The following is a 14,542-nucleotide window of genomic DNA, read 5'->3' on the forward strand; positions in this document are numbered from 1 at the left end:
GGTGACATCAAAAAGCAGCCGGCTACAGCCCAGATCGTACTTCAACGGGAAGGAACCGATTCGCTTTTTGAGTCCAAACCCCAGAGGGATTCGAACAAAGGACCTCGAGCCGTTACACTCGCAATCCGCAAACCCTAAGCCACTGGGCCATAGCAAGCTGCTTGATCTTGGTATCGTGTCAACGACATGGATGCGACTCTCCGGCAACCACTGCGACAGGACGGGCGTGGCGCAGGAAAGGCAACCGAGTTGGAAGGCAACTACTGCTTCAGAGGAGATGTCGTGCATGCGAGGGTAACTGCATTTAGGATGGGGGAAACGAATGTGAGGCCGGGGCGAGCTTTCGACCCTGGCAGTTGAACTGCAAATGTCTGCGGGTCAGCCTTCGAGCTCGCACTCGCACACGCACATTGACAAGCAGTATCCGTCACCAAAGGCCGCTTCAGCTCGTGCGGTGGCTGCGGTGAACATTCCACGTCCTGGGGAACGGGAGCTTGACGCCCGGCTTAGTCATGACCAGGCGCCACTCGTAGTCGTCGAGCCCCGAGGCACGGCGGTACTCGTCGAGCGAGACGAGCTCGAACCCGACCCTGCCCGGGTTCCTGGCCGCGCTGCCGTCCCTCTCGCGGAACATGTCAGCCCCACGCGCCATGGGCACGCGGAGCGCCTCGCGGAGGCGGGCGAGGCGCGAGGTCTGCGGCTCGGTGGGAGCGACGAAGAGGATGCGCGGGTCCATCGCCTCGAGCCCGGCAAAGGTGACGTCGTGGCTGATGAGCGGGCAGAAGGCCGTGCTGAGGAGAATGTCGAGCGGGCGCACGGGGTGCTCGTTGGGCGCGTCCATGACCTCGCGCCACCAGCCGACCGGGCGCCCAGAGCCCTGGCTGAAGAGGACAGCGAGCTCGCGCGCGCGGTACAGGTACCCCGAGTTGGCGGCGAAGTTGGTCATGGGCCCGAGCGCCTGCGGACCGGACGCGAACTGGGTCGTGTGGGCCTGCGAGATGTCGAGGCGCAGCACGAGGCGCTTGAACGGCGTCGACTTGAGCTCGCGCCTGTCGCGAGGCTTGAGGTCGACAGTGTGAAAGAGCACGACGTCCTCCGGCGCGTCGAGGAGGTACGTGATGGCCTCAGCCGCGCGGATACGGCGCGTCTCAGCGATGCGCTTGAGGTCGGCCCAGCCGCGCGCGCCGCCGAGGGAGACAAAGTCGAACGTGTGCGTGTGGGCCGCGAGCCGGCGCAGGGTCGCGGCGTAGTCGGCGTGCTGTGGGTCGAAGCGCAGCCCGGGGATACGGGCCATGCGGAACGGGTCAAGGAGGGCGAGGGCGCGCCCGCGCAGCGTCACGACGACGTGGGCGCAGAGCACGGCGTCGGCGAAGGCTGCTGTGGTGTGCGAGGTCGCGCGCAGGGCGGGGAGAGCGGACCACGGCGCGTGGGAGAGCACGCGGTCGAGGAGGTGCGGGTGGGTGTCGAGGGGGATCATGGTGGTGTGGAGAGTGATGTTGGATGACGGTTGTCGAGTTGACGTGTGCGAGTGTGCTGATGGGCGCGGGCGCGGGGCGCAAACTGCGTCATGCGCGACTGATTTCTGTGTGCGAGCTGACAGTTGCAGTTGTGCGCGGCAAAAAGGAGCCAGCCACAGTCCAGATCGTTACCCACTCTTGCGCCAAGACGTTGCGTTTTGAGCCCGAACCCGCAAGGATTCGAACAAAGGATCAACAGGTTGTTACACCCGAGAGCCACACTCCTTAAACCACTGGATCATGGGACGCTCCTTATTTTCCGGTTGTCTCAGCCACACATGAACCTGCCCTGCGGCGGCCAAGCCTGCAGCAGCGAGTCTCGCGTGGCAGGAAAATGCCAGCCGAGCCCAACTTTTGAGAAGAGATGTTGTGCATGCGAGGATACGTAGGTGCATGCCTAGGGCGGGGTGAAACGAGTGTGAGGTCGGCAGACGCGTCGACGTTGGCGATTGAGCTGCTCACGGTCAGTGCCAGCCCGCGAGGTCCACCCACTCACATTCACAAGGAGTGCTCCAAACTTCCAGACGGCCTGTCCTTCTCAGCTACTAACGCGGCGCACCTTCCACGTCGCGGGAAACTGGAGCTTGACCCCCGGCTTGGTCATCATCAGGCGCCACTCGTACTCGTCGAGCCCCGAGCCGCGGCGGTACGCGTCAAGCGACACGACGTTGAAGTCCACCTGGGCCGGGCTAAGGCGGTTGGGGTTCTCCGACGCCTGGAACAGGGCCCTGGAGTACGTCTTGGTCCGGGCCAGCGCCGTGCGGAGGGCCGCGAGGCGCGCCTCGGTGTCTTCCGTCTCCCAGGGATCCATCGAGAGGATGCGCGGGTCGATGCCCTCGAGCCCGGCGAACGTGGTCACGTGGCCCACGATCGGGGTGAGTGCGCTCGTGAGGAGGCAGTCGAGCGGGCGGGACGGGCGGCCCACCACCTCGCCCTGCCACTCCTTCCACAGGCGCCATGGCGTGCCTGAGCCCTGCGTGATGAGGAGCACGAGCTCGCGGGGGCGGAACATGTATCCGATGTTGGTGATCGCCGCCTGGAGGTTGTTCACGAGCTCGGAGGGCAGGCTCTGGGAGAAGGCGCGGGTGTGCGCCTCGGAAATGTCGAGGCGGAGGACGAGGCGGTTGAACGGGCGCCCGTTGTGGAACTCGCGCGCGCCGCGCGGCGCAAAGTCCACGCTGTGGTGGAGGACCACCTCGTGGGGCGAGTCGAGGAGGTAGGTGATCGGCTCGGCGGAGCGGATGCGCCGCCCCTCGGCGAGGCGCACGACCTCGCGCGCGTGCTGCGTGCGCGGGAGGGCGTCGAGGTCGGCGCCGGGGGCGACAAAGTCGAACGTGTGCGTGTGGGCCTTGAGGCGGGCGAGCGTGCGCGCGCACTCTGCGTGCGCGGGGTCGAAGCGCAGGCCGGGGATGCGGGCGAGGCGGAAGGGGTCGAGCAGGGCCAGCGTGTCACCGTGGAGCGTGACGACGACGTGGGAGTAGAGCACGGCGTTGGCGAACGCCGCGGTCGTGTGCGAGGTCGCGCGCAGCGCTGGAAGCGTGGACCAGGCTGCGTGCGAGAGCACGGCGTCGAGGAGGTGCGGGTAGGCGTCGAGGGGGAGCATGGTGGAGTGGGTGGTGGTGAGTTGGGTTGAGGGCGTTGGAGTTGACGTGTGCGTCAGTCTGCTGGGATCGGCGGGCGGCGTGGCGGCGTGGCGCGCCAGCGTGCACCTCGACGCTGCCCAAAGACGTCGTCAACAGTCTCTGCAAGCAGCATGCATGATCCACTACGAGCTACTTGCCCTCGAGCCACGGAGCCACCTCGTGCGCATCCAGCGCCAGGTCCCACCCCGGCTGGGCGAGGTACTCGTCCATCGAGATCCAGTTGAGGAGGCCTAGCATCTGGGGCACGTCGTCGACGGGAATATTGTACGCCTTTGCGCGGGGCAGGGAATCGAATCGAGCCTCGCGCTCCAGCTCCCACCCCAGATACTTTTCCACTTCGGCGGCAAACGCGGCCTTGACGCGCTCCAGGGCCGCGTCAACCTCGGCCGCTGGGCGCGCAACAGCGCCGAGCATCGCCGTCGCGTTGGCAATGGTGAAGCGCTTCACGGCACGATCGTGCCATTCGCCCTTCCCAATCTGGTGGGGTGCCGTGGCGCCGTCGACGATAGTCTCGGCCGCCGCTGAGATGTACTCCACGAGCAGGTGCTCGTTTGCTTCCCAGGTCGCCGGGCTGTCGACTGTCGCTGCGCTCTCGGGGATCCAGGAGACGTTGGGGCCTTTGGAGAGGAAGACGATGGTCACGGCGGCCAACTGTTCCTCGACACTGCTTGGTCAGCCAGACGCCCACACCACTCTGACCGACTACACTACGCACCACACCTTTGCCACGCCCTTGGCGCAGTCTTCGCCCTCGTCTTCCTCGTCCTCTGGATCACGCTTCCATTCCGTGGAATAGGGCGAGGGCTCAATCACAACCGTGAGGCTTGTGATCACTTGGGGCAATTCGAAGGGCGGATAGTCGTCCCAACAGGTTCGGAACGAGTTCGAGCCAGTTGTGATTCCACGCAAAACGCCTGTGGTGCAAGGGAAGCGATAGTTCCAGTCGCAGGTGTAGTTGGAGCACCCATGGTATGCGTCGTCTTCGTAGGCATCGGGGTCCTCCTCGTCCGAGTCGTCGTCGTCCACGCCCAAGCCGCACACCAACACACGCCGGAGATCACCCATGTCTCCCAATCCATCCTTCTCATCAAACCAGATACGCAGTGCCTCTAGTTTAGGAAGCACCATGGGCTTGGCTTCGCGCCCGACAGAGGCACACGCTCTTGACCGGTGTGGCGGGATGGAGATGATGCGAGTGAACTCGGCATGCTCGGGCGAGTCGATTGGGAACCACGGTTTGGAGCGGGACAGCGTGATGTGCTCGTACTCCTTTCGTAGGGCGACAATGCGACCAGTAGCGGCGACGGCAAATGCCGTGCCCTCGGTGCCGGTGGCCGTTGACTCCAGGTCGCCCAAGGTCGACAGGTGGTCCGTGACAAGGGCAGCCACTTCGAGTGGGACGGTGCGCGCGACTGCCTCTGCCATTGTGTGCTGCGAGGTCAGCACGAGCGACAGGTCGAGGGCGTACTTGTTGGATCGTGTCGGCGCGGAGCGTGGATGAAAGGGAGATGTTAACATGGCCTCGGTCGACAAGACGCGTTCCGGGCGGGCATCATGAAACGGGGACCAAGTCGTTCCGCCCGCCAAGGGGCCCCACTGACATGTGATGCCGTTATTGTTCCCCAATGCGTCTTCGTCCATGGCCAAGAGCACGCGGGTGTTGGGTGCACCGCCGGGGTGGGAGTGTGCTGGTGGATGCTGGGCGAGGGCGGGGTAGTTGTGATGAGCGAGGCAAAGTTGAGAAGACGACGGATCATGCCCGGTGGCTGTCCCTCAGTGCAGCGCGGTGGAGGCGGCGACAGCCTCCAGGGTGGAGTCGATGCCGCATGTGCCAGATGGCAAATCCGACTTCCGTACCGCTACAGGCCCAGTGGTTCCTCAGACGGCCATAGCCCTCGCCGTCCAGGAGAACGGGACTGGCAGCCGCGAGCCCACACCAGACGTCATCACGGCCCAGCGGTAGTCGTCGAGCCCGCGAGATGCGCGGAACTGGGCCGCCGTGAACACCTTGATCTCTGGCGCGGCGTCGTGCAGCTCCTTGGGCGCGACCCAGTCGTCCACCACGCCCTTGTAGAGTTGTAGCCTGTCCTCTGGCGACATGGAATCCTGCTTGAGGCTGAAGCCCAGGAGGCCGGGGTCGAGGGTCTCGAGCCCGACCAGCACGACGCTCGCACAGCGGAGAGCACACAGCGCCGACATGAACGCGTCGAAGAGGTAGCCGGAGTCGCTGCCGTCCGGGGTGGTGTAGCGTGGTGGCTCGCCGTCGCCCTGCGTGACGATGAGGACCACCTCGCCGCCCACCTCCCCGATGTAGCCGTCGCACGCGCGCACCTTGCGCCAGACGCTTTCTCGCGGGTGCTTCGTCAAGTCGAGGGCTGGAGGAAGGGCGAGGTGCACGATGGCGCGTGTCAGGCCGTGAAAGCGCGTCAAGAAGGGGTGGTCGAGATGCCCCGTGCGGTCAAAGCTCAGGCGGTAGGTCAGCGCCAGCGCCTTGCCGTCGGCGGCGAGGTATGGGAAGCTGTCGAACCGGTTCGGCGTGATGTCGACGCGGTGGAGGATGCTGGCCGGCAGCGCTTGGCGAAGGGTAGGTATCCAGTCGAGGGGCGCGTTCCGGCTCCGGGCGGCATGGTGGTCGATGATGCGCGTGTGCGCCGCGATGCGGGCGATGGTGAGCTTGAACTGGTCGGGCACCTTGGCGTCGAGGACGAGCCCCGGTATCCGGCGCCGCTCGAACGGGTCGATGACTTGGGCGTTTGCGTACAGCCCGAAGCTGATGCTGATGTGCCGGTAGAGGATGGAGTTGGCGCGTTGATGGAAGTCGCGTGAGACGAGCCGGAGGGTGTGGAGGGCGGGGAGGGGGAGAAAGTCGAAGATGCGGTCCACGACGTGCGGGTAGAAATGACTGTCGAGTAGCGGCACGTCGTGGTCATGGCCTGGGGACGGCATTGCTGCCGCCAGGCGGGGTGCTGCTGGATTAAAGAGGAGAGAGGACAATGGCGAGGATGAAGACGAGCGAAGTTGTTGCTGCTGCATGGCGTCACTGTTTCGAGGTGGAGGCGGACAAACTTTGCCCCGGCGGGGATGGGTCGCCAGGCTGATTGCGACAACAGCATGCATGCTTCAAGATCCAAGACACGACGCGACATGCTGTCTCACTATTGCAGAGCCGGAGGCGGCAGCCGCAGCAGAGGCCACCTCGACGGCAATGGGAGCCGCGCACCCGGCGCCGCAGCAAGCAGTGACCACTCGTACGCGTCCAACCCTTGGGCAGCCCTGTACCCGCCCACCGTCACGACCTCAATGTCGGGCACGTTCAGCAGACTGCCGGGCTGCATGACCCAGTTATCGATCACAGCCTTGTAGAGGGCGAGGCGCTCCTCCGCCAGCTCCCCCGCGTCGAGCAAGCCAAACACGCCGGGGTCGACGGTCTCGAGCCCGACGACGGCGATGCTCCGCGCACCCAGCCCGCACAGGATGCTCATGAAGAAGGAGAACCACGGCTCAGTGTCGTCCTCGGACGGGGTGAACTCTGTGAACTGGGGCGGCGCGTCGCCGTTCCCCTGCGTGATGATCACCGCGACGTCCTCGCACCCGGGCGGCAGGTAGTCGCGGCAGCCGATCACGCCTTGCCACAGCGCGCTCCAGTCGTCGTCGGTGAGCACGAGGCCGGTGGGCAGGTGGAGGCGCGCGACGATTCGCTTCGTCCCAAAGCCTACGGGCCAGTTCATCCGGTGCCCCTCCTCCTCTCCCTCAGACGGCTCCTCAAAGGGGCGATACCGCAGGACGACGCGCTCGGCCTCTTGCGAGAGGAACGGCAAGTCGTTCTCCGACACGTCGATACGGTGCAGCGCGCCCTCGAGTGCCTCCCGCACATTGCCATGCCAGCGCGGCGGCTTATCGTCCGTGGCGTAGCTCTCGCTGTCGTGCAGCCAGTGGTCCACTGTGCGCGTGTGCGTGCGTAGTCTGTCGAGCGTGCGGTACAGGAGCACCTCGTCATGCGCCTCGACCAAGGGGCCGCGCTCGGCCGCGCACTCGAACCGGAGGCCAGGAATGCGGCGATGTCGGAACGGGTCGAGGATGTCGATGTGTCCCGGCTCCTCGACGCGCAGGACGACGTGCCGCCAAAGGACCGCGTTGGCCTGCTCGCCGACGGCTTTGCCGGTTAGTCTAAGGGCGGGGAGCGCGTCCCAGGCGACATGGGCCATAACCCGGTCGAAGAGGTGCGGGTACGCTCTGTAGTCGATGACTGGCGGCTCTGAGGACATTGTGAGTGAGAGAGTGATGGATGAGACAAAGGCGGCGAGTCGAGGTATTTGTGCGTGACGGCCTGGCACACGACGCGTCAAACGCGAGGGGTGACTGGTGGAGGTTGTCCAGTTTACCCGGAGTTGAAACGGGTGGCAAACGCGCGCCGCGCACAACACCATCCGTCAGGTCAGCAAGCACCATTGTCGACGCATCAGTGTGACCAACGAATGTGCACACGGTGACAATCGGTGCATGTGGGTCCGATATCACATTCAGGCTGACCAGACACGCGGGTAGGGGATCGGGTCGCCTGGTTGAGTAGTGGATAAGAGGAGCTGGAGGTCGCTCATCCCAGTTGTGCGTTTGAAGTCTTGTATTGAGAGAGAGGAGAGGCGAACATCAGGGGAGAAACGGAGCTCCTCCAGGAAGGCCTCGATCTCGTTGGGCGTCGGAGGGTTGTAGAGATTCTCAAAGCCGATGAGTGTGCAGTTCATCGGTTTGCGCATGGACAGCAGCAGAAGTTGGAGAATTCCATTGTTCCAGTCGTCGCGCTGAATGACAACCACGAAGTCGTTGTTGATTCGTTGTCCCGGGAAAAGAACACCCCTGTTCATGTACTGGGTCATGAATGGAGGGTCGGGGCGAATGTGAGGATGTGGGGCGTTGGAAACGGAAACATCCCGAAGGTCTTGTGCAACCCGTGATCGAAAAGCCTGCAGGCGTAAAGACTACACCGAGCGATTTCCACCTGCCCCTCTACGCAGGCATAGACTCGTTTCACGAGTTCATTGTCAAAGGGCGAAGGGTCCCAAGGGGTTAAGGGAGGGGAGAGGTGGTCGACGATCCGAGTGTACTTCTCCAGCGTCGCGAGACCGTCCTCAAGCGAGAGCCTCAACGGGTGGTACTCCTTGTTCAAATTCAGCTCGAGGAGGGGCTTGAGGTGATAGGGGTCCCGAATGAGGAGTTGTTTCTTGTCGGGGTAGGCTGCGTCGAGCACAACGTGCCGGAACATGATGGCGGTGATCTTGTCGTTGAGAGCGGAACTCGCCCCGCGCATGGCACGCAGCCCGGGCCAGTCGAGGAAGCCGACGACTTTGTCGAGGATGTGAGGATACGCGGTGTGGTCGAGGATGATGGGAGACGACATGGTGAGGCGTTGTTTGGGGACCAAGTCGGCGGATGGGCTGTTGGATGGAAGGAAGGGGAGTCGATGGGACAGTGGGCGAAAGAGGATTCGGGGGTAGGGGCAGCCGCTCTTTATACGCGGCGGGCGGGGCGACGGGGTACTGGGGTGGCGGAGCTGTGTGGGCCCGGGGGGCGCCCGTGCGTGTGTGCACTGGGGCTGCAGTCTTCTCATTTGCAACCAGTCCTGTTTTTGAAGTGATCCTCAAGTCGTGGTGCTCGTCGCTACCGATGCTCGAGAGGCCGGATATGATAGGGGCTGGTAGTAGCTGCTCCTCGTCGCCATCATTCACGTCGAGAGCAACGTGCCAGTACATGATGGCGAGCATCCTCTCGTTGAGCCTCGATCTGGCCAGGCGTATAGCGTGTGAGCCTCGCCAGTCGAGGTAGCTAATGATCCTGTCGAAGATGTGCGGGTAGGCGGTGTGGTCGATGGTGCCGGGCGGCATGGCGGCTGGGCCTGCTGGTGGTGAGGTGGGATGGGACGTTGAGAAAGCCGAGGGGCTCGAGACAAGTTGGATGTGGTGACGATGTTAGGATTGGGCGCAGGGGAGTCGTTGCTCACACGGCAACTGCGACCCGCAACAGCGACTGCTGTCACGATCGCTGGGGAACGAAGATGGGCACATCCGCCACAGCTCCATCTGTCCTCCCTGCCCCGCTGGGGTCGTGGTTACAGCCACGCTGATACCTCCTTTCGTGTCGTGGGCCGGCCGAAAGTGGGAGGCAGAAGGGGGACATATCGGGGCACACATGGAGGCCGTGGAGAGAGTGAGCATGGGCCCAGAGGCGCAGGTGTGCCTCAGACCTGGACGCCGGCCTGGATGTGGCGGAGCAGGTCAACTGCGCCTGGCTTGGGTACGCTACGTGATCATTCATACCTACATAGTTAGGTCAGAATTGGACAGTCACATGGTGTCTACAGAAGTACAGTGATGAATAGGAGAGGAGGTGGACAGGGAGAAGTTCGACCCGGCAATGCGTGGCTCGGCAGTCGGCTCAGCGCGACCTCTTGTGAGCTACAGCAAACGACTCACGGTCTCAACTCACGGTCTCAGCTCCCAAGCTCCACTTACACCACGTTGGAGGCAACGTCAATGTGGCTCCCGGAATTGTGGTCAACAATCGGAGCTGGAGGTCGGTCATTCCAGAGTGCTTCTGGAACTCTTCAACTGTTGTGTCGGAGGAGGTGGCAGCAACCGGCTCTTGCGGGTATATCGTGGCCCACAGTTCCCGAGTTTGACAAGCACGCCGTCCCAGTCGGAAGCAGGGAGAGGTGGCTCCTTGGTCGCAGTCGTTGCGCTCCTGACAAACGTCACCTTGGCACATACACTTACTGGGTAATTTTATAAGCCCCGTTGCCAAGGATTGGAGGACCTGCTCAGAGGGAGCCAGGGCGATTGGATCGGCAGTGTCGAATTGGAAGGGGTGGGTAACAGTGACAAGCAACTCGCGCTCGCCTTTGTTTCGTTTCCAGGAGGCCACTAGTCCAAACATCCCGGATGCTGCACGAAAAATCGCCGTCCCGGTGAATGGCGAGGTTGAGGACCCGGACTGTCGATCGTCGCGCCCCGACTTCCTGTCAGAGGGACGGGTGATCCCAAACAGTCACCCCTCGGCGGGCTCCCGGGGGATATGGGCTCCAGCGACAAAACCCCCCAGGAGATACACACTCATGACCCGAGCATGTCAAAATTCGTCCAGAACGTGGCCTTGCACAACTGGGTGAATGAGACATCAAAGGCACCAGGCTTGAGAGCATCCGTGGTGGGCTCTGGGATAACTTGCGCTTGAATGTGTCGATGGATATGTTGTCGAGCTTACAGTAGGCCCCGGGGGTGGGTTTGCACACGGCGATGTGTCGGTAGAGGAGAGGTGAGGAGAGGTGGGGTTCTGAGAGGAGTGCAGAGGAGTGCAGCGGAGAGGAGAGGAGAGGCGAGGAGAAGTCATGAGGCAAAAGCTGGCTGGTTTCTATCAACATTGGGCGATGAGAGTGAATGCGTTTTGTGGGTCGGCGGCGACGAAGGCGAACGACGAGGCGAGACTGCACGGCGAGTGGGATTGTTTGTTCATCATCAACGTTGATGGCAATAGGTTGGACGTCCCTCTCATGATTCCCGTGTCTCTAGATTACAGAGGCGATGCCACCCAACGCATGGTCCGCTCTACAGGGTTGTGACTCGGCGCGGGAGGAGGCATGGTGCTCTCATGTGCATGGGTTGACAAGAACAGCCATTACTCGCGTCAGGACGAGTACTGACAAAAGAGCCACTCATGAGAGAGAAAGCCAACCTGGATACATATCAATTTGCGCTGCGGAAATAGGACAATAGCTCGGGCGCGATTATTGAATTGCCTTTGTCTGTGGGCCTTGGAATACAGAGACTATTCATAGATGAGAAGGTAAGGGTCGAAGTGTGCTTGGGTCTGTCAGTGACTGCTGCGTTGTTCAACTCACTACTTGTGCTCAACTCAGAGCGTCCACCTGGGTGGGAGGGGCATCCTGCGACCCAGTCGGGTTCTGAACAGTCGGAGTTCGAGGTCGTTCATGCCAGTGGAGCGCTGAAACTCTTCCACTGTCAAGTGGGAGAGGGTAACTGGGTGCCCCGAAGAGGCTGATACCCGCTGCAGACAGTTGTCCCAAGCGGACCGAGTTCCCATGGCCTTGGGTCTGACAAATGTCATCTTCTCGAAGAGCGGACCATAATGGGGCATACACTTCCATCTGTGATCGACGAATTCCAATAGGACAGTCTCAGTTTCGAGGCTGTTGACTTTTACTTTGCGATTGCGGGCGTGGCGACTGCGGGAAACAATGATAACCAGCCCGTGCTCGTTGCGGCTTTTCATGAGGTTGCGAGTGTATACGACGTCATCAAACCAAGAATACCTGTGCGAGCAGGGGAATGTGAGGAGGACAGACTCCACATAACCAGGCAAACTGTTGCGGGCAAATGATCCGGAGGAGTAGACAGCGCCACGCCAGACGTCGATTCCATCAATGAGGGGTCGAAGAACCCTCTCCCATTCAGTCCACCGCTTCCCGTATGGGCCTGGTTTCATTTTGACGAACTCAATGACTTTTGTGTAGTTGCTGAGTCTCTGGTATGCTTCCCTGAATGATATCTGCCCCCCGTGAGTATCGGGGTTGCGATGGCGATGAGAGGGGATGCTGAAGTCCAGCTCGAGGAGGGGCTTGTGACGGTATGGGTCCATGATGAGAATTCGGTCCGCCCCGTTCGATTCGAAGTCCAGATCCACGACGATGTGCCGGTACAAGATCGCAGAGACTTGGTCGTTGATCTTGGAGCTGGTCTGGCGCAGGACGCGAAGGGTCTGCCAGTCGCAGTGGGAGATCACCTCATCGAAGAGATGAGGGTAGGATCCGTGGTCGAGCATTGTGGGCGAGGGCGGGTTGTGAGGAGGAGAAGGTGAGGTGGATTGTTGGGTGATGGAGGAGTGGATGAATGCAAGGTGCCGCCCTTTTGTACATGGTCCGTCAGTGGCAAAACAAGGAAAGTGGTGGCGAACCTGCACAATGGGCCATCACTGTTGTTGCGTCTGGGGGTACCGAGACATGAGTGATGAACAAACTTCATTTCCGCTCCACGGCGGCGGTGCTGCACCGCTGCAAACGGGTGGCAGACGGGGAGGTCGCAGCGCGTAACATTGGAACAAAGACCTGAGATGGGCCCGGGTTGACGTATGTCATCTTGAATGCTGGCACGAGGTATGACACCCGACTCATATGAGCGAAGATTGAGAGTGGATAGTGAAGCAATGTTCGTGGAAGGCCACAAATGGGTATCGGCCGGAAGCGGCGAGGACGGGATGTTGGCTGAAGAGTCAGTGAGGCCAACAACTTGGACTCCACTCACTGATTATGCCATGTAGAGCTCCCACATTGGGGGCAACAGCCTCTTGGTACCCGGGGGTGTGGTGACCACATCGATCTCGAAGTCGCTCATGCCACACGAACGCTGGAACTCCTCCAGAGCCATGTGGGTGAAGGAAACAGAGGGGTCTGGCAGGTGGGCAAACTCCCACGCTTCCGCCAACTGTGCCACGAAGTCGTCCCACTCGGAAGAAGAGGGTGATCCGATGGTCCTGGTCTTGACAAAGGTCACCTTCCTGAAGTCTCCACCCTGGACCCTCGAAGCCATGGACTGGAGAAGTGACTCGATCGAGCCCATCGGCGCCGCAGTGTCGACGTCACTGGTGGTGACCAGGACAACCAACTCCTCTTGATCTTTGAGGAGGTTCCGACTCCACACCGTCCGAATGGTGCATCCAAACTGACCAGGGTCCCTGGAAGGCAGGAACGTGAGGTTCAGGAAGAGGTATGCCTGGTGCTTCGGGCCGTCCCCCGGGGCAAATGGGTGGTCGAAGGTGGTCTCCCGCGTGGCTCCAACTCTAGCAATGAGGGGTTGGAGAACATCCTCCCACCCCATACCGCGGAAGATCGTCGCGCTCCCCTTGCAATCGAGGAATCGGGTGTAGCGTCCAAGCCTTGCGCAGACCTCCTGGAACGAGAACTCAACCCCGTGAGTTTCGGGGCCGTCGACCCGTGGCGGGAGAGACGGGTAGTCGAGTCGGAGGAGGGGCCTGTGGTGGTATGGGTCGACGACGAGAACTTGGTTTTCTTCGTTTGGCTCACACAGGACCACGTGGCGGTAGAGGATCGCCGACACCCTGTCGTTCATGGCGGAGCTCGTGAGTCGCATGGCAAGCAGGCCCTGCCAGTCGAGGTGGGAGAGGACCGTGTCGAAGAGGTGAGGGTAGGACTTGTGGTTGAGCATGTTGAGGTATGATGGGTGGGGGGCGGGAAGTGGAATGTTGAACGTCAAAGTGGGGGATGGACTGATTGACTGTTTTATACGTCGGTGCGCGGTGCGAAAGGAGGGCGCGCGACGGTCCGAACCACCAGACGACTGCAGCACGTTGCCCAGGCCCCCAGAATCCCCAGGACTGACATTGCATACACCCTGGCTCTGGCTTTTTGAGTACGGAGAGGAGACAACACTGCTCAACCACATACTTGTCCACTCCATTGCCTTCTACAGCCCACTACAGGTCGAGGCCCGCGAGTCACTCAAGCCGGCGAGAAGCACTCGGCGCAGAAGAGCTCGCACACGCCAAAGTAGATGCTTTGCTTGCCGACGCTGGGGTCAGTCACCGCATACACGCAGCACTCACTTCATGCCGAGAGGGAAGCAGGTCGAGACTTGGTTGGCCTGGGCTGCGGGAGTTAGCCTCCACACCCCTCACCACGAGACTTACGCGGGTGGTCACTCGGGCACAGCGAGATGTCGAATACGGTCTGGCCGTTGACGTCGAGCGTCTGCGCCCACTTGCCGACGTTGACGACGATGAAGCTGCCGGCGTAGGTGCCGCCAAAGTCGCCGTCGTAGTTGTGCGGGCCCGTGAGCTGGCCGGCAAAGTCGCCTGGGCGTGAGTCAGGGATGAGGGGGCGATGTACCCATGTAGTTCTGGCACGAGCCGTCGGAATAGTAGTTGACTTGGAAGTAGTCGTCCTCGCGGGCGGCGACGCCGGGCTGGGCGAGGTCGGCGAGGGGCGCGGCGGTCGCGGAAGCGATGAGTGCGAGGGTAGCGAGGAGGGCGGCGAGCATTGTGTTGGGTCGGTTGTTGTAGGTTGGTGGAGGTGGAGTTGAGAGGTGTAAGTCGGGATGATGGAGAGTTGCTCCGCGAACAGCTCACCTTTATGCATTTGGCCAAGCGCTCGGCACGGTCGCCTCCAACACCTCGTCGCTCCAACACTGCTGATAACCGCAGTTCTATAGCTCTCCCGAAATAGCGGTCGACGGCGGTGTACCGGCGCCCATGTCGCCTCCACCCAGAGCTGTGTGGCACCAACCGAAAATAATCCAGGCCGAGGCCGCGCCACACCGCCGGGAAGCATGCCTTCTCGCAGAAGCAGCGATGCATGCGCTC

At 61.8% G+C, this 14,542-nt stretch overlaps 8 protein-coding genes across 8 annotated transcripts; all 8 read right to left on the bottom strand.

Annotated features, from left to right (window-relative positions):
* Window positions 1-442: 442 nt before the first annotated feature.
* Window positions 443-1,477, bottom strand: Q8F55_009220 (uncharacterized protein; the record flags this gene model as incomplete). The annotated part of the gene is made up of 1 exon (XM_069357588.1): window positions 443-1,477. The coding sequence occupies one exon, from the start codon at window positions 1,475-1,477 to the stop codon at window positions 443-445; it is 1,035 nt and encodes a 344-aa protein (XP_069205525.1).
* A 578-nt stretch (window positions 1,478-2,055) lies between these two features.
* Window positions 2,056-3,120, bottom strand: Q8F55_009221 (uncharacterized protein; the record flags this gene model as incomplete). Its single annotated transcript, XM_069357589.1, has 1 exon — window positions 2,056-3,120. One exon carries the CDS (start codon window positions 3,118-3,120, stop codon window positions 2,056-2,058), a length of 1,065 nt encoding a protein of 354 aa, XP_069205526.1.
* A 169-nt stretch (window positions 3,121-3,289) lies between these two features.
* Q8F55_009222 (uncharacterized protein) lies at window positions 3,290-4,585 on the bottom strand (the record flags this gene model as incomplete). Its single annotated transcript, XM_069357590.1, has 2 exons — window positions 3,290-3,824; window positions 3,876-4,585. 2 exons carry the CDS (start codon window positions 4,583-4,585, stop codon window positions 3,290-3,292), a joined length of 1,245 nt encoding a protein of 414 aa, XP_069205527.1.
* Window positions 4,586-5,038: 453 nt separating this feature from the next.
* Q8F55_009223 (uncharacterized protein) lies at window positions 5,039-6,106 on the bottom strand (the record flags this gene model as incomplete). Its single annotated transcript, XM_069357591.1, has 1 exon — window positions 5,039-6,106. One exon carries the CDS (start codon window positions 6,104-6,106, stop codon window positions 5,039-5,041), a length of 1,068 nt encoding a protein of 355 aa, XP_069205528.1.
* A 209-nt stretch (window positions 6,107-6,315) lies between these two features.
* Q8F55_009224 (uncharacterized protein) lies at window positions 6,316-7,425 on the bottom strand (the record flags this gene model as incomplete). Its single annotated transcript, XM_069357592.1, has 1 exon — window positions 6,316-7,425. The coding sequence occupies one exon, from the start codon at window positions 7,423-7,425 to the stop codon at window positions 6,316-6,318; it is 1,110 nt and encodes a 369-aa protein (XP_069205529.1).
* Window positions 7,426-7,680: 255 nt separating this feature from the next.
* On the bottom strand, window positions 7,681-8,555 carry Q8F55_009225 (uncharacterized protein; the record flags this gene model as incomplete). Its single annotated transcript, XM_069357593.1, has 2 exons — window positions 7,681-8,025; window positions 8,190-8,555. 2 exons carry the CDS (start codon window positions 8,553-8,555, stop codon window positions 7,681-7,683), a joined length of 711 nt encoding a protein of 236 aa, XP_069205530.1.
* Window positions 8,556-12,471: 3,916 nt separating this feature from the next.
* Window positions 12,472-13,389, bottom strand: Q8F55_009226 (uncharacterized protein; the record flags this gene model as incomplete). The annotated part of the gene is made up of 1 exon (XM_069357594.1): window positions 12,472-13,389. One exon carries the CDS (start codon window positions 13,387-13,389, stop codon window positions 12,472-12,474), a length of 918 nt encoding a protein of 305 aa, XP_069205531.1.
* A 293-nt stretch (window positions 13,390-13,682) lies between these two features.
* Q8F55_009227 (uncharacterized protein) lies at window positions 13,683-14,220 on the bottom strand (the record flags this gene model as incomplete). The annotated part of the gene is made up of 4 exons (XM_069357595.1): window positions 13,683-13,737; window positions 13,787-13,829; window positions 13,871-14,035; window positions 14,070-14,220. The coding sequence occupies 4 exons, from the start codon at window positions 14,218-14,220 to the stop codon at window positions 13,683-13,685; spliced, it is 414 nt and encodes a 137-aa protein (XP_069205532.1).
* Window positions 14,221-14,542: the final 322 nt, after the last annotated feature.

This window comes from Vanrija albida, assembly GCF_041260175.1.
Source record: "Vanrija albida strain AlHP1 chromosome Unknown contig_7, whole genome shotgun sequence".
NCBI classification, from domain to species: Eukaryota; Fungi; Basidiomycota; class Tremellomycetes; order Trichosporonales; family Trichosporonaceae; genus Vanrija; species Vanrija albida.